The sequence below is a fragment of the Magnolia sinica genome, chromosome 11, assembly GCF_029962835.1.
Source record: "Magnolia sinica isolate HGM2019 chromosome 11, MsV1, whole genome shotgun sequence".
NCBI classification, from domain to species: domain Eukaryota; kingdom Viridiplantae; phylum Streptophyta; class Magnoliopsida; order Magnoliales; family Magnoliaceae; genus Magnolia; species Magnolia sinica.
This window is the reverse complement of record NC_080583.1, coordinates 6,581,724-6,600,331: the sequence shown is the minus strand read 5'-3', so window position 1 is coordinate 6,600,331 and position 18,608 is coordinate 6,581,724. Positions and strand designations below refer to the sequence as shown.

The 18,608-nt window shown below is 39.8% G+C and overlaps 1 protein-coding gene across 6 annotated transcripts; it reads left to right on the top strand.

Annotated features, from left to right (window-relative positions):
- The first annotated feature begins 1,600 nt into the window (after positions 1–1,600).
- On the top strand, positions 1,601–18,234 carry LOC131218686 (protein SICKLE). 6 transcript variants are annotated; one of them, XM_058213381.1, is made up of 4 exons: positions 1,601–1,834; positions 13,123–13,461; positions 17,098–17,173; positions 17,225–18,234. In XM_058213381.1, the coding sequence occupies exons 2-4, from the start codon at positions 13,170–13,172 to the stop codon at positions 17,793–17,795; spliced, it is 939 nt and encodes a 312-aa protein (XP_058069364.1). In that variant the 5' UTR covers positions 1,601–1,834; positions 13,123–13,169; the 3' UTR covers positions 17,796–18,234. The 6 variants fall into 6 exon arrangements, with proteins under 6 accessions (XP_058069364.1, XP_058069362.1, XP_058069363.1 ...); XM_058213380.1 differs by having other exon boundaries at positions 1,608–1,834; positions 13,123–13,485; XM_058213379.1 differs by having other exon boundaries at positions 1,604–1,834; positions 17,098–18,234.
- The last annotated feature ends 374 nt before the right edge of the window (positions 18,235–18,608 follow it).

The following is an 18,608-nucleotide window of genomic DNA, read 5'->3' as shown; positions in this document are numbered from 1 at the left end:
ACTTTTCCAAATGTTTTAAAACAGAGGATGTAACCTGATGGACGGAGTGGATTTTACAAATACAACACGTTGAGCCCCACATAGCTTGGGTGTTGGACGCGTTGCGTAAAACAGGCTCCGGTGTAGCAGAGGACTCGGACACGGATTGCCGATTGCCTGGGACAGTCTTTCGCATGAACTTCCAGCTACCGGAAGTAGGTGGGGCCCACCGTGATGTTGGTGAGAAATCCACCGTGTCCATCTGTTTTACCATATCATATCAGGGATGGGCTAAAAAATCAGGTAGATCTAAGACTTAAGTGGGCCGCATGACAAGAAACAGTGAGTATTAAACGTCCACCGTCGAAACATCGTGGGCCCACAAAAGTTTCAGATCAGGCTACTATTTTTGTTTTTTCAGTTCATTCGAGTAAGACTGACCTTATAAACGGTATGGATGACATAACAGCTGACTCTATGGAAATTTCAATGGTCGGTATTTCCCACTACTTTTTCCGGTCCTGCGGCCCACTTTGAGTTTTCAATCTAACTCATTTTTAATAACATGTGGTCGCCCCACCCGGAAGTTCCTGCTTTGCAATCCGACTCGGTCATTCACTTTGTGAGCTTGTTTCAGGACATTATACAAAAAATGAGGTAGATCCAAAACTCAAGTAGGCCACACCTGAGGAAACAGTATAAATTCAATTACTACCGTTGAAATATTCATATGGTTCCAAAAGTTTTATGTGTGGCTCATTTATTTTTTGTGTTTTCACCTCATCTCGGTAGGAATGACCTTATAAACGGTTTAGATGGCTCTTTTTTTTTTTTTTTTAAAAGGTGTTTTCACTTCATTATGATGGAAATGGCCTTATAAATGGTTTCGATGGCATATAAACGTCAGCTTAAAAAGGTTTCAACGGTGAGAATTTCTTTTCCCAAATTTTCCTCTCATGTGGTCTACTTAAGATTTGTATCTATCTTATTTTTTCTTGTAATACACTAAAATGAGCTTGCAAAATGGATGGACCGAGTGGATTTCTCACAAACATCAAAGTGGGCCCCCCTAGACTGCCGGAAACGGAGGCAGATTGACGATAATCCATCCGGGCAAGGCTCTTTGGGGTTCACCTTGACGTAAATGTTTTATCCACACCGTTCATCATTTTTCTAAGATCATTTTATAAGTTTGATCCTAAAGATGAGGCAGGTACAAGGCTTATGTGAACCACAAAGTGAGGATTGAACGTCCGCCGTTAAAAACTTCTTAGGAGATGGAGAAGTTCTGATCAAGCTGATATTTGTGTTTTCACTTCATGCACGTACACATGATCTTATGAATAGGTTGGATTAAGCTGATATTTGTGTTTTCACTTCAACCACGTCTAGACGACCTTATGAATGGGTTGGATGGTAAAAAGACATCACAGTGGCCCTTAGAAAGGTTTCAACGGTGGGTGTCATTATCACTGCAGCTTCATTTGGTGTGGTCCATTAGATCTGTGGACCTGCCTCATTTTTAGGATCAGATCTTAAAATGATCTTAGAAAAGCGATGAACGGCGTGGATAAAACACTTATATCATGGTGGGGCCCACAGAGCCCTGCCCGGACGGATTACCGTCCGGGCGGTGGTTGGACGCAATCTGCGGCCCCCGGGAACTTCCTGCGAAAGGATTTCAGAGGAAATCCACGTTACTCCGTTCCACTTCCTATTCAGCCCTAAAAAGCAAAATCCCCCCTTCCTCTCCCCCATCTCTTACTCTACACCATACCTACTGATCATCCATCGCTCGACTGACCGAAGAAAAGCTACATAAGAGGAAGAACAGGAACAAGAGGAAGAAGAAGAGGTATTTTATTTTTTATTTATTTTTAAATAATTACATGATTTTCCCTCCCAAACCCTCGAGTAGCATTGTTTCCGGTCTGCCCTGAGGTTTCTACGGTCACGATTCGGTAAAAAATCGCCGTTCTTCTGCACCGCGTAAACACTCCCGAGTTCGTTTCACCTCCGTCGCAACTCACAATCCAGCATCTGTCGCCGCCCACTGGGGGCCGCATGTTGAGTGTTCTGATGATCGAAGCCGTTCATGTCGTGGATCCTATAATATACGGGCCATTGTAAGGAAATTACACTGAACGGGTGATTAAAACCATCATTATCGGTAGATGAATTTAGGAAAAAAAAAACGTAAATTATCAATGGCCTTCGTTTAACCCTAAAAATCGAAGGTTAGGATTGTTGCTGAAGCTTGATTATGGGGCCATGGCAAGAATATGGATGGTTCAAATCATCTGATCATATCAGAACGTGGGCCCCAGTGGGTTACAACACGCCAGATGCCGAGTCGGAAAGTGACAAAACGAGCTCAAAAGCTCCCATTGGAATGATAGAGAAAAAGGACTTCGGTTCTCTCCGGCATGCATTGAGAAATTGCATAAGTGGCATATAAATAACTTAAAATCCAACCGTCCAAATCATGGACCCCAATTTAGATAGCTTATAAACCAAATGTTACAGTGATTTGAATTTTCTAATTGGTTGATTGGTGGGCATCTAATGGACGGCTGAACTGAAAACATTATTTAAAGGTCTGAATTCAACAAACAATTGTGCATAATTAGAGGTTAGGATCGTTTGATCGGTGTGAATTTTGGATGATGACCTATCTACAATGGGTCCCACAATGTAGGCTTATTTGTAGTTGGTGCATGCCATTTGTACAATTTATGAGCGCCCGTGCATCAACCGTCACACTCTTGCCAGAGTATTGAATAACTCACCTTTAGCTTAATGAAGTGCAATGTAGCAAGTTATATGCTTCATTTACATGCTCAAGTAAATTACTAATGGATTAGAATTGTAGTCTGCCAGTTAGGCCATTTTGATCAATTTGAGACCCACATCAGAAGGTTGGCGGCCCCACTATGTTTTGGCCTTAGACAGTCCTCAATATTACGTAAAGATGATCCTCACTAGTTGGGAATGGAGTTGAATAATGGTTTGTAAATCTTTGGCTTCTATGATGTATGATTTGAAAATGCGTAGATCAAATGGTTATTATCATTACCTTAAAAAAAAAAAATGGTTATTATCATCTGTGGTGGCTTATAGTCTGCTGATGGCCTCTTTATGATGGGACCAACCTCTTTGTAGAAAATCACGCTAGCAACGCATGGAGGAGGAGGGTATTGGCATATATATGGAGGGGAGGAAATTAACTAGAAACCAAAATATTTTCAACTACTTATATTTGATTTTCTGTGCTCTTGAATGGTTTTGATCGTCCATAAGAATGGCCCAACTAGCAGGTTACAAATTCATGTTAGTACTTAGTAGTCCATGGGCTACAAGTTGGGCCTCTTTTTCAATTTGATAAGTGGAAATGGCCAAAATTGTGTTTTTCCTATTCCGTTCAGATTTCATAATGAGCAACTTCGCCCAAATTGAAATTACCAATCGGTTCAAGTCCAGCTTGAAACACTTGGAAATTGCAACTAGAGTTTGGTTGTCCTTGTGAACTAAAATGATGCCACCCTCGATATGGTGTTATCTTCCTATATTGAACTGGATTGTTGCAATTCGTTTTAATTGAGCATCCAAACACAACAATGTATCAAGTGCATTATAACAAAAAGAAAGAGTGCAAATAGATCTAGTTTTTTTTTTTTCAAAAAAATATGCATCATGAAGCTTTTAAAGACGTTAAATTTATGACAATGATATATCTTTGATGTAGCATTATTGAAATATTTGGTATGATTTGCTTATATATATAATACATATTTTTTGAAAGTTATCTTTGGTGTGATTTATGTGTACCTTGAAGCACAGAATGGTTTGGTGCTTAGTTGCAACTTGCAGGAACCTTCCACCTGGTTGCCACTTTTGTTTTGGGTCGTGCTTTGAACTCACACTACTACTCCCTAGTTGTTTATACTTGCTTATATTAAACACACGATTCCCCACTCCCACAGCCGAATTTGTTGTTGTTTCCCTGTATGCTTTGTATGACAATAGCTGGTGCATTGATTTTCAACCCAAATCGTGAGTTAGATAGAAACTTGCCTCACACCACCAGACACGCGCGCACACACACACACACACAGTCTAAAAAAGCTTAATCTCTCTCTTCATTACACATCTAGACTAGTATTTGGTTACATTTCTAGGATTTGGGCTTCTTGTTGTGTGTGGGAAAACTGGCAAAGCGTCTATGGGAGAAGGTGGTGGAAAGATTTGAGTGGATGCTTGCTCGTTGGAAAGGTCGCTATCTATCGTTACATGGCTGTATTACTCTAATCAAAGCGGCTCTTTTAAGCCTTCTATTATACTTTATGTCTGTAATGCTTCAAAAACCGGCACCCGAGTTTTGATGACTCAAATCCCAAATTCGAGGGTCTTAGCTAAGTAATGAACGAATGCTTCTTTAAAATACATAATTTTTTTTTTCCTTTTCATTTTCAAACCATATATCGAAATGACCTGAAATTTGGAAATTAGGTCCCTGACTATCTGGTGGATCTCCAGAAAAATTTTCAGATAAAAATTCCCACATTTTCTTGGGGTTTTACCTCTGTAAAGGCGGGAAAACCCTGCTTTCTAGCAGTGGTTTTTATGGTTTCCAGTCCACTCTTAGAATTTTTAAAATTTTTCTACAACTTGGATTGCTTTGAAATCTTGTTGGGTTGTCCAGGGTCGTGTTGGTGACCCCTAGAAAAATTTCAAAATATTTTTGGACATGGATTTGGTCGGGTTTAGTTAGGAACACTAATATGGTTCGGATATTCGGTCCTACTGGTGAAAATTCCCGGAAAAATCGGAAAGTCCCAATTCCAGTCATCCCACTTGCTGGTGTTTAGGGAAAATGTCTTTCCATACCAAGGGAGGGTTCTAGAGATTTAAGTTTTTAATTTCTCTTAATTTTTATTGGGGGAAGTTCCACAGAAGTTTCGGTTTAGCATACCATTCAACATGGTGGGAAATCACTTCCCATGGTACCTTAAGTGCATGTATCTATATTCAACGGCTATCCTAGCAATTTCTTTGGGGAAGCCTAGTGGGTCCTCATGTTCATCAAACTACCCTAATTTCATAGGGAATTTACTTAGGTGACAAAATCTCTAATTGCAGGGTCCTCCTACATGAAGTCAAGTGAAGCTTATGTAATGTCCCAGCCTAAGGTCCAACTTATCTCATTCTCATGCTCTAATACCAACTTATAACGTTCTGAATGTCGTAGCCCGAGTACGATACTCGTGCCTAAAATTCTAGGTGTTATCGTAAAGTACATATATGCATACTTTCATATATACATCATTCATTCATTCACAGTCTCATGGTATCCATTCACATGGAAATAAAATAAATTAAACTTTTTGAATGGAATTCCAACTAGAGCTGGGCACGGGATGACTTGACTTGGCAAACTTGACTCTTCTGACTTGTTTAAACCCGACTCGATCCAAACCGAGTGGGTGAGTCGATCCGAACCGAGTAGACCTTTTCCAATCCGAACTCAAATCGAGTTGAGTTCGGATCACCCATTAACTCGACTCGACCTGAAATCCAACTTACTTACTCGACTCGCACACACACACACATATAACGTTTTAGATCTGAGATGCCATGTAGTTGATGGAGAGGTTGCAATTCTAGCAGGTTCATCTAGGTTTTGAGTTGTGATTTTAGCTCGTGGATCCCCGCCAATGTTGTTAAATCGCATATGTGATCGTGTGTGATTGCATATGCCTGTGCGCATATGCGATCGCACATTTTTTCTTTATATATAAAATTTTTAAAAAACTTTTAAAAAAAATCGGAAAAATAGGGATGAATTAAGAAAAAATTGAATAAATTATTATATGCCATTGGCCCTTGCAATACATTTAATTTAATTAAAATAAAACTAATTACATAATGAATTAAATATTAAGTCATCATTCATCAACAATTCTGCATTTTACAATTTAGTTAACTTAACATTTAACAAATATGAAATATCAATATTCAACATTCAACACTACGTCAATAATCAACATCAACACACTTAGTAAACAAAATGAAGAAGTTTTTTATTTATTATTCATCTAATCATATACTATATACAATAATCTATTTGCTATTGTGGTATGTCACCACCACCATCATCATTCGAGTCATCTCCTTCTTCCACGTACACTTCTTCTTCTTCCATTTCTTTATCATCTGTATGTATTAATACTTCATTAACATCCAATGGTGGATCTTCAGCTTGATCATTATTACTATCTCCTCAATCTCTTCAATGGGTTGATGGCTACTACTCGCCCCCGGCTCTCCCCATCCTTCGCGTTCGAGTGGTACCTTCACCAGGTGTTGATCCGCATGCGACATCTTTAACTTGCGCCCATGTCAGGTCCTCTCCGGCAAATATCGGGTCCTCCGTCTCTACGAGCCACTCGTTATTTGCATCTAACTCATCTAAGCAAATAGGGTCGAAGAAACCAGGCTTTTCTTTCCTAGTTTGGAATCGTTCTCGCAATTTTTTATTATATTGAACGAAAACCAAGTCGTTGAGTTTTTTTGGCTCAAGGTGATTCCTTTTATTGGTATGAATCTGTATGAAAGAAAGCGCATTTGGCATTAGCTATTTAGGTAATTAATTTAGCTTAGGCCTTACACTAAAAAATTGAAGTTTACAATAACTAAACTTACCGCTTCGAACGTGTTCCAATTGCGCTCGCAACCACTGGCAGAACACATGAGTCCAAGAATCCTCATATCTAGCTTGTTTAGAGTTGATCCTTCCGTTCTGGTCCACTTCATAGGCAACCCACCAGTCAGCGGAGAAAATTAGTTTAAGTAGATTAGAGATGCTTTGTAGAAAAACTATTTGGCAGAGACTAAGATTGACATTCATAGTAGTACTTATTGGGTAATTTCGTTGTCCGATGCCTGATTACGATATCCCTTGAGAATATCCCCTCACTCCTTATGAAGAAGTCCAACAAAGTTGAGATCTTGTCATGTTCTCCCCTATCTGGAATCATTCTTTACAAGATATCAATAAATCCAACCATATGCATAGTGCTTCTACTGGATCAGCAGAAGCGAATAAACGGGCTGGGTTAAGGATGTAAGCAACTAAATACAATGGAGATAACATTTGGTTGCCCCATCTTCTATCTATAATATCTAAAATTGGCTTGTAATCACGGTCTCTATAGTTAAAATGGTTCATGATCTTATTTTTCGCCCTCTCCATCGCATCATATATGTAGCCCATTGCAGGCTTCTCATCCCCGTCCACCAATCGCAACACAGTGACTAAGGGCTCGAATGCTTTTAGCACCTTTACCACTTGTGTCCAAAAACTTTACGAAAAGATTGTTTGTTGAATTTGTTTCTCTTCAACCTTCTTTGACTAAGGCCCACTTGTAAAATTGACCAACACTATAAAGCTTCTAAGTTTTGATTTTTTTGCATGTAATCTTTGTAGTGTTAAAAAAGTTATAGCGAAATGGGTGATTGTTGGACGTAACAAGTTACCCCCAATATGTTTTCTTATTCGACTGAGAAGAAGGGCGTGTTTGTATATAAAGACCGTGATTCTTCTATCCCTTCCAATCACACTTATAAATAACCTACGTATATCTTCTAACATAAGATCAGTACAACGGGCCGCACAAGAGGTCCAAAATAAACGACGCCTCTTCTCTATAAGAAGACGTCCGACCATTACATGCGATGCTGCGTTGTCTATAATTACTTGTATAACATATTCCTCACCTATTTCCTCAATTACATTATCTAGTAAATTAAACAAGTATTCTCTTGTGTGTGAATGACCTGATGCATCCACAAACTTCAAGAACATTGTCCCAGCTGGACAATTTACCAAAAAGTTAATGAGAGAACGATCGGATCTATTGGTCCATCCATCGCCCATTAGTGAACACTCATATGTTTTCTACGATTTCTTATATTTAGTTATGAAGGATCGTGTATATTTAACTTTAGTTTTCAGGCATGTCTTCCTCATTTTATGATATGAAGGAGGTTTAAACCCGGGTCCAAATTGACCTATAGCCTCAACCATTACTTTGATCCTTTTCGATTTAACGGCGTTGAAAACAATGCCGGTTTGATAAAACCACTTAGCAATATATTGAATAGTGGTTTTCCTATCTTTTTGTTTATACTGGTTCTCTAAAGTTGTTTGAGTCGGCCCTTTGCCTCGATCCCTTTGGTCGATCACATCCTTGGGGTATGGTCTACACCATCTATCCATGGGCCTATGCCCTCGGGCTTTTTTCGAGACCGTTGGTTGTACTTGTGGTCTAGACCGGCCTGTCGAATTAGGGGGAGTAGAACTAGTTTCATTTACATTAACTACGTGTATATCTTCATATGCATCTTGTTCTGAATATTTCTTCTGACTTAGGGCACTATCGCATCTCTTTCTTGATTGTTTTTCCATATGCTCCATGATCTCCGTTCGGATTTCTATAGTAATTTTATCGCATGCTTTTGCATTTGACCCCGGTAAATGTGCAAGGCGTTGCTTGTGCCTTGCAATGCCACCGGAACCCACATAACTCACATACTATGTGAGTCTTATTTGAAACACTATGGTAGTGCCCATACTTCCAACCCAGGTCATTCGTCTTGGGTTTCAAAGAGGAAAATTAGGAAGAAGACATTATGTTGGTGGTGTGTGTATTGATTGCTAGTAGCGTAGTACTAAAAAGTAACTAGAAAGTAAACTAAAAAGTAAAAGCTAAAGTAAAGTAAGAGACTAAGAGTAAAGAGACTAAAGAGATGAGACTTAGTAGACTAGTAGTAGAAACGAGAGAGAGAGAGAGAGAGAGAGAGAGAGAGAGAGAGAGAGAGAGAGAGTTGAGTTACACTTGTAGAAAGGGAGAAGAAGAGGGAAAAGAAAAGGAGAGAGAGAGTTGAGTGACACTTGTAGACTTGTAGTAAAAGAGAGGGGAGAGAGAGAAATTTACACACAAACAAAATTACAATTACAAATTTAAAAAGAGCTTCCAAATTCTTCAATCTTCACTTCTTGTCTAAGTCGTTTTCACTTTTGCCTTGAGTCCTTGACCCTTAAGTCTTGATATTGATTCTAGAATTATGTAGAATATAGACTTTTAAAGTTGTGTTGTTGTAAGTTGTGAGTTGTAACACTAAGTCACTAACATAACACTAACTTGTAACTTGTAACAAAGTAACAAACTAAAAAAAAAGTTAGAAGTTGTTCGAAAACTTAGATCTTGGATATATGATTATGAAACTTTAAGAGAGAATGAGATAGAGAGAGAATGGTGGGAGTGTTGTGTGAATATTTATAACTTCGAAAAATTAGAAACTAGAAAGGGAGTTCAATTCAATGGATGATGGAGAGCTTGGTTGTCTTGTAATGTCTTTTGAATCTTGTTTCTTGATTCTTGAATCCTTGCAGATGTATGTACTTGTCCCTTGATTGAAACTTCAATCATCTTGAAAGAAATATGGATGGAGGAGTGGAGTTTGGGGCTTGGAATTGTGTAAGAGAGCAAAATAGAGATAAAGAGAGAGTTTGAGCTTTGAGTGCACGTAGGAGTGCTTAAAATCCATTTTTTATAGAGAAAACACCAGCATTAAAAAATAAAATCCAACGGTCAGAAAACGGTTAGATTTTTGACCGTTGGTAACTCTGCGATCGCATATCATCGCACATTTGGCATATGCGATCGCATGTGCAGTGATCGCATATCCCACTGTCGCATACCATTGGCAACTATGCGATCGCATACATCGCATGTGCAATCGCATATCATTGCACATGTGGCATATGCGATCGCATATGTGCAGTGATCACATATGCGATCTGTGCACATGTGTGCGCATATGTGATCGCATATGCGAATGTGCGATCGCACATGACAACGTTGATCCCCGCTGCACCTGACCCGACTCAGTGCCAACTCGGTACTTGTGACCAGGTCGGACTCGGTCTGGAATAGTCCGGGCTAGACCCGGACTCGGATCAGGTCAGGCATGCTGGACTCGGTATTGAGTCGGGTCGAGTTCGGGCCAAGTCTATTTCAAAACCGGATTGAGTCAAGTCAACCCTAACTCAGTCCGAATCGACTTGATCCCAACTCTAATTCCGACCATCATGAAGGTTAACTAAATTGTCCACTCAACTAGGGACTTATTATAACAACTAGGGACTTATTATAAATCTTAATAATTTGTCCAAGTTCCAGAATTTCTTTCCCAATACCCACTAGATAAACTCTCTAGGCACCCCTATTATCTTTCTCTAAGTCAATAAAGACCATGTGGAGAACATTCCTCCTCTCCCTATATTTCTCCATGAACTATCTAAAGTAGGAAATAGCTTTGGTGGTAAACCTCCCAAGCATGAAACCAAACTAACAGTATAACTCACATATTCCAACTTTGTTTTTTTTGAGGTTTGTTGGTATAGCTCTAGGTGTCTAGCAGTCTAATTTAACTTCCTCTAGTTATTCGGACTAAGAGAAATTCTAATACCTTCAAACCTTATGGACAATAGAGGAAAGTACTGTTCTTCTTTGGATTCTTTTCATAGTAGAGGTTTAGTGCCTAATAGTTCTAGAAGAGAATTAATGACCAGAAAGATTATATCGATCTTGGAGATTCAGTGTCGGACTATATATGATCTGGAAGTGTTGGTTTCAGACTTTGAAAGCTGCACTATCAATTCCTTTCAGAGGAAGCTTGGTTTTCTAGGTGATGGACAAATTCACTTGGAGAGGGAGATAAAGATTATAGTTTTGTCAAAGTCGTTGCCCTCTAATCAGCTTGGTCGAAATCTACTGCAGTAATTTCATGGAAAAGAAAATCACATGGGAACATCTGATCTGGCGAGTGAGATAGATAGCAACACTTGCACATGGCAACCATTATCAATGGCTTCTTCACCGAGCAATGCATGAGACATGTTGCAAAGCATCTGCAATCAACCAAGCAATGGGTAGCCACCTCCTTGAGTGTTATTTTATGGGCCATTAATTGAAAGCTTAGGTCCTTTCATCTTGAAGATTTTTTTAGGCAATCATCATCAACTATATATCTCATCAGGTGGGATCATTGAATTATGATGAAAGATCCAGTGGCTTTTGTCCCCACTTACCCTACTTACCCTACAATAATGCATCTAGAGGTAGCAATGTACTGTAGCAAACCTTTTTTTGTGTGTGTGTGTGTGTGTGTGTGTGGAGGTTAATAAACCCCAATTTCCTATATGTCCCTTCTTTTGGTTTAAAACTCTTTCCATGGTCCTTTAATAAAGCATAGTTTTAGCCATTGAAAAGACTAATTGTGAATTTTTGCCCCTGTGACTTCAGTAGAGAATTGCCCATATAAATGCCATTTGAGAACTTGTAAATGAGATGGGGATGAGATTCGTTTCCCTTCTTACTATCAAAAGGTTCTTCATAGAGAACACCGTCAGAAATCAAAGTTTCTCTTTGGTCGCAGCGTTCTTGTCTTATTTTGCATCTGGAGAATGATCTAGCGTGGAACACACACAGCAATATCTCATTGTAATTGAATTTCATTTTCAGTGTGGCCTCCACTTAATCAGATCACATCTTTAAAAATAAAGGCAAGCAAGGGCCAAGTGGGGAGGTCAGCAATGTCTCTAAAGCTTTTAAATGACATATGGGACATCCATTTATCAATTTGGACCATCCATTTATTCATGCAACTGGGGCGAAGCCTTAGTGCCAAAATCATGTGAATCAAATGATTCTAAACATCCAACAATACCATAAAATATGGACGCTTAAGATCAAGCAGAGAAACAAAACAGGTCCAATCATCATCCTGAAATATCCATTTGATAGATTCCACTTTGTATTGCTTATGATTCCAAAGGAGCACTTTGATTTTATGATTCTAACCATGCGATCTAAGGCTTATAAAAAATGGACAGTTGTAACAAATGGCCACGTTCAAAGCGTTAGGATCACCCAATTGACATGATCAGTGTTGTCATGTGCGACTGCATATGCACAAATGTGATCGCATATGCGTGCACTCGTATGTAAATCACATATGTGATGGTCGCATATGCAATTGTAGGACATATGCGACGCATATGCCACATGTGCGACAATATGCGATTGCATACTGGCCATTATTATTATTATTATTTTGCAAAAAAAAAAAAACTCTTTGCCTATAAAAAGGCTTACAAAGCTCCTCCATTTGCAATATTCTCACCCCAAACTCTCTTACTCTTTTCTCTTACATTTCTTAATTCCAACTGGTCTTAATCTCTCCCTATCTTACACTTCCTACTTCTAAGTTGTCTTTAATCTCTCTCACATTCTCTCTCTCTCTCTCTCTCTCTCTCTCATTCTCTCTCTCTTGGAAGTTGGAAGATCAAGATTCAATATACTTCTTACATACATTCTTCTAATTCTAATATTTCTTTTCAAGGAAGATTCTAGTTCAAGTGTTCAACAAATACATTCAAGCACTCTCTTTCATACATAATACATTTCTATTTCATTCTCTGTCTCTCTTTCTCTCTACAATCTACATTACACATAATACGTTCTACATTTTTTTTTCCGTCTTTCTCTTACATTTTTTCCCTCTTATATTTCCATTTCCTACTATCAATAATAAATAAATAGCTTCTCAGGGAAGCTCCCCCTAATTTCTTATATATATATATATATATAAAACATTTTTTTTCTTATTCTCACCCCCCACCCCCCCCTTTTTTTCAAATTGTTTCAAGAAAAAAAAAAAAAAACAAATATGCGGTTGCATATGCGATTGTGCGATCGCTTATGCGCACATGATCGCATATGCAATTTGACAACATTGGACATGATTGTTGCAAAATCTCTTGCTCTCAGTGGTACCACTGAATGAACTGCTCGGATTGATGATTGGTTGTGCCATGTGTCACCATAAAGCTTTGGGGATGTTGCTAATGTCCCTAGGAAGGTGTGGACGTTAGCATTTCCCTATCCATATACATACATATGTACTTATGTATTCATGTATGCGTGTGTATCGTCATCATCATCCATAGGTGTGGCGTGTGCGCATGTGTGTCTACTGGTGTTTCAGATGAGTTTGTTTCTGTTTTCTTGTTTTCAGTCCCTACCAGACCAACAGACCTCTCTTTTATTTTGATCTTGAAGAAGATGGATGAATCGGAGAAGAGGAGAGAAAGATTGAAAGCGATGCGAACAGAAGCTGCACAGGCCCAAGTTTCTGATAGTCAAGGTCCCTCAACACCGTCTGCTTCTCTCTCCAATCCTTTGCTCGACCCGTCTGTTTCTCCATCAACTGTGGGGAATTCACCTGCGGTTCCCAGGTTTGATTTTTACACAGATCCCATGTCAGCTTACCCTGGTAACAAGAGACGGAGCATGGATAACACTCAGAGTTCGCATAATAATTTCTCACCTTCTATCAGCAGTTGCTCTTCCGTGGGTCAGTTTCCAACTACTTATTCAGGTAGTGTAAGACTCACTATGACTATGTCTTTGCATTCTGTTACAGGCTTTGATATATTAATTTGTATGTGGGTGGGAAGTCTTTGAAGTTTCACTGTGAATTTAAGTAATGTTCTCTCCGGTGAGTTTTATTCAGGGGTGTTCTTCAGTGGTACCAGTAACTCCATAAGCTATGTGGTAGCAGGCAGAGCTGGGGCCCACATGATTTATTCATGACATCCAACCTGTTCAACAGATGTGTTGCCTCGCATTACCCCACAGTCCAAAAATCATCCTTAACTGAAACTCTGGTTGGCTGGAGCATGGTACAAGTTCAGAGGGGGATGTCCACACTTAATTTGGGTGGGGGTTCCATTGTGTTGTGTATAAGGAATCCAGATCGTCCAGACCCTTCATCTGCCATGGATGAAGGGCCAGGACAAAAAGTCATGCTGTTCTGCGACTTGGGTGGGCCCAGTGAAATCAAGGGTAGGCGTTCCTCTCCAACTTGTTCCCTGTGATGTGGCCCACCAGACTTTTGGATCATTCTGAGTTTCAGGCCTTGGAGGTAACCTGAGGAGACAAATCTGATAGATGGGTTGGAATCATCATTTCTATACGTCTATAGAATTTTAAGTGTCAACGACCACAGGTAAAAATGTCAGGCTGTGTCGATTTTTCACGATTCCCCAAAAAATTACAACCATTGGTTCAAAGTTTTGGTGGTTTTGAGGCCTATACACTGAGGCCCACCAAAAGAATGTATGGGCCGGATTTTTACTTAGGGTAATGTGATGGTATGACCCACCTTACGGATGGTCTGGATCACTATCAGGTGCTAGGCATTGGCATGTGAGCCTAGCTAGCTTGTTTCCTTGCAAAAGAAGAATTAACTATTTTCCCATGGATTCTTCTCCAGAAAAAAATAAAAAAGGCAGGACTTTTTCAGTGTCATCCAAACGGGGCCTTAGGTTTTGAAAATTCAGTTGGTCTTTTAGAAAGACTCAAATTGGGTCTAAATTTTCTCAGAGATGAAAACATTTGAATTTCTTTGTTCCTGGTGTGAATGCTATTTCTATATTGCAAGCATTTCTTTTTCATTTTTCAAAAAATTTGCTAGGAATCAAAGAGCTTGTTATATGGTCAATGTATAGAATACTTCTGCCTTTGATGTGTCTATGTTGTGAATTGCGTCTCTTCAAGGCAGCGGCTATATTGTTATTTACAGAACTACATTCAGATTTTATTGGAAAACAGAAACCCACTTGCCCTTTGAGCCAAACAGTGATTAGCTTATAAAAATTTCATATATGTGTGTGCGCGTGCGCATGTGGATTTTTGCCTTGTAAATGCGTAATTTCTATTCTTGCTCCTAGACAAAAATGGAGTGTATCATAGAGTTCTGAGTTCCTAGTTAGGATCAAGTCCCCCCCTCCCTAGCATGTCATATATGAAGACACTTAAGAAAATGCCAATTATCCACATGCAACCTACTCTTGCTTTGCACATGGTGAATGGACCGGCCTGATTTTCATGCCAGGTCCTCTATACAGGTGGCTCCACCATGCATTGCATGGATGTCTCATGCACCCCGCATAAGAGGTTCATGGGAGCTTAACAGACCTCTAGTTATCAAATGTGCCTATTTGGTTTTGTTGATTTAGTTTGTATGAAATATATAGAAGCATTTAAACTGTTTAAAGCTGTTCATTCTTTCATGGGGAATTATAGATTCCTCAAACTGAGGCTTTTGTTGAGTATATTTGGGTTTTCAGTTCGGACAAGTACGACACATTGTTCAATGGTCCAGACTGGTAGTCTGTTGCTTGCTTCCCACTGTAGATGGACATTGCGTCAAATGTCTCCCAACTTGGAAGATTCAGCTACCAGTCTTGACTCTTTTTTAGTTGAATGTAGACTGTAACTCGTTCCTTTTTCAGTCATTGGCTTGTGGCAACAAATGGGAGGTAGGGTTAGGGCTGTCAATGAATTGGGTCCTACGCTACCTGTACCCAGGCTAACCAGGGTCAGGTCTTACTGGGTCTAGTTTACTCCTTGAAGACCTGAACCCAGATCTAATCAGGTACCCATTACGTGTTTGGATCTAGGTTTCAAGTTGGGTTCCGGGCAGATAAGAACATTCATACAGTTGGGCCTATCAATAGATGGATTAGATTGCACAAGTTTCAATTGGACATATGCATGGTGTTTAAACAGGCTTCTTGCATGTTCATGGTTTAGGAAACTGCATCTTGTTACTAGAATAATCAATCTATATTAAATATATAATCATATTGTTAATACTAAATGGACCCTTCCCAGACCTGACTTTAACTGGGTCCATCACATGGACCCTACCTGAGCCGTACTAGACCCTTAACCGGGTCCAATAGGCGAGACCTGAACCCTACCCTATTTTCTTAATGGGTCCAAGAGATGGGATCTGGGAGAATCCAATGGGTTCGGACGCTCATGAACACTATCTAGTGGTGCAGCTTGGGTCGGGTCAACCCAAACCTGATTGGTCCAACATGAACTTTTGGTTGGGCTGGGTTGAGATTGCGTTGGGCTTTGGCTTAAGTTTGAGGCCTCGGGCAACCAAAACCCAACCTTATATGCATTACATGTGCATATGAGTTTTGACTATATGCATCACATAAAAATAAAAGTATGGCTTGATTGGGAATAGGGTTCGTGACTGGATCCATCTATGCTGTTTACTCTATGCTCTATAGGGTTCATGATTGGAATTGTCCATACATGGAAAGTAAGGTTCATGATCGAAATTGACCCGAGGCCCACATGCGGAGTGGTCCGATGTCTTTTGAATAGCTTCTCTAAACATCATTGAGTTGTTTTATCGATTTCTTTAACTTAATTTGTTTATGAATGGCGATTGTAGACTTTATTTGTTACAATTATTTCATAACTTACAATAATTACTTAAATGATATTATCAGATGATTAGATTTTGATTTTTATGTATTAGTTTACTAGTTGCAATTGTTCACCCGACCTAACCCAACCCTGCCCAACCCAATGTAACTCGCATTGTGTTAGGGTTGAGTGTTCAACACATTGCGTCTGGCTTCGGTTGGTTCTATGGTTGGGTTGGGTATGTACTAACTCCTCTTGAGGTTGGGTTGGGCTTCGATTGAACTTCAACCTGATCTGACCTGACTGAGTTGCACCCCTAATTTCATCCATGGTCTAGCAGATCAATGGTCTGGATCATTAAACCATTTGCCCTACTTGTTGGAACTGAAACCCCAAGCATCCAGTGCATGGCCTCGATTAAGGATTTGGATAATGCTTTGACTTGTGCAAAAACCACTCTTTGAAATGGATATATATATATATATATCCATTTCAAAGAGCAGTTTTTGCACAAGTCAAGCATCCTATTTCAGCAGAAGAACAAAGTATATTGAAGGTTTGAATGGATAGATTATATATATATATATATATATATCCATTTCAAAGAGCGGTTTTTGCACAAGTCAAGCATCCTATTTCAGCAGAAGAACAAAGTATATTGAAGGTTTGAATGGATAGATTTTAACTAATTGTAGAGAAATAAAAAATTCCAAATTCCAAATTCTAATCTGGCAACTTCTTATACTTGATTGCACAGGCCCTAGGAACCCCAATGCAAGCCCCGTTCCGACTCATCAATTTCAGATGAATTATGCTAATCCCAATGCAAGCCCCGTTCCCACTCATCAATTTCAGATGAATTATGCTAACCCCAATGCAAGCCCAGTTCCTACTCATCAATTTCAGATGAATTATGCTCCAGACCCGAGAATAAATGAAACACCGCCCCCGCACATGTCCGCTCCTTGGAGAAGCCCAATCAGGATGACGAGTCAGTTCTCAGGGCATGGAGGAACTCCCGGCAACTTTAACCGATCTGGTGGGCCACCCAGCTATGGCCTCCCCCCCAATTCATCAAGGGGTGGTTTGCCTAGCCCGGGTTATGGACGTGGATGCAGCCCCAGTTCAAATTCAGGAAGAGGCAGCTACCACAGATTCAATAACAGTCCTAGTCCTGGGTCAGGACGTAGCGGTGGAAGAGGACGAGGTTTCCATGGATCGATTTCAGCACGGGACCAACCAATGCGGTTTTACCACAAGTCCATGGTTGAAGACCCATGGCGGTTTTTGAAACCCGTTGTTGGGACTTTGGTAAGATCTTGGCTTCCAAAATCGGTTAGTATGAAGAAGGCCAGAGTTTTAGAAGCTCCTGTCGACTTCAATTCCCAATCAAGCCTCGCCGATTGCCTAACGCTGTCGCTTGAGGAGGCTGTGAATGATGTTACGAACATCTGAGAGGTGCGTCACATCTTCGATGAGGGGCAAGTACCTAGAAGATGCGAAGAGTTTGAAGTGGGGCCCATCAGGCATTGATTGGATCAAAATGATTTGGGAGGTCTGATGACGCATTCGCAGGCGCTGTTGGATCAGCAGATTTCATGATTCTGGAATCAGGAGCTTTGTTGGGGGCACTTTGATCATTAGCATATGGACAGTAGATCGTTAAAGATGTACTTGACTTATTTGGTGGGCAAATAGAGGTGGCCCACGATATCTATCCATCTTTGAATGTTTGTGTTGTACATGTTATGTGCTGATTTCAGTAGTAAATTTATCCAGTTTCATCATGCTGACTTTATTGTTATTGTTAATCTTATAATTTATCTAGTTTCATCATGTTGACTTTATTGTTGTTGTTAATCTTATAATTTATCTAGTTTCATCATGCTGACTTAATTGCTATTGTTAATCTTATACTCTTATGCTTATGGTTGGCTCTGATCAATCTTTTGGTGATATTCCCCGGATTATCGATGCAATAGATGGGTTGATGTGTGTGATCATATACACTCTGGTGGGCCATGTACCCTTGTGTTATATCTTTACAACATCCATGCCATGCAAAAGGCAGGCACCGCCTTGGAGATCACCTGGTGAGATGATCAGTCTGGTCTATTCATCAAGTAGGTACATACAAAAACAATGGTTTCTTCAAAACTTCCCAGCTAGCCATCGGATTCAACAAACAAGCGTGGCCTTCCTGATGAGTATACCGGTCTGATTTTTGGGACAGGTAATTGTGGCCTTCCTAATGAGTGTACGTACTGG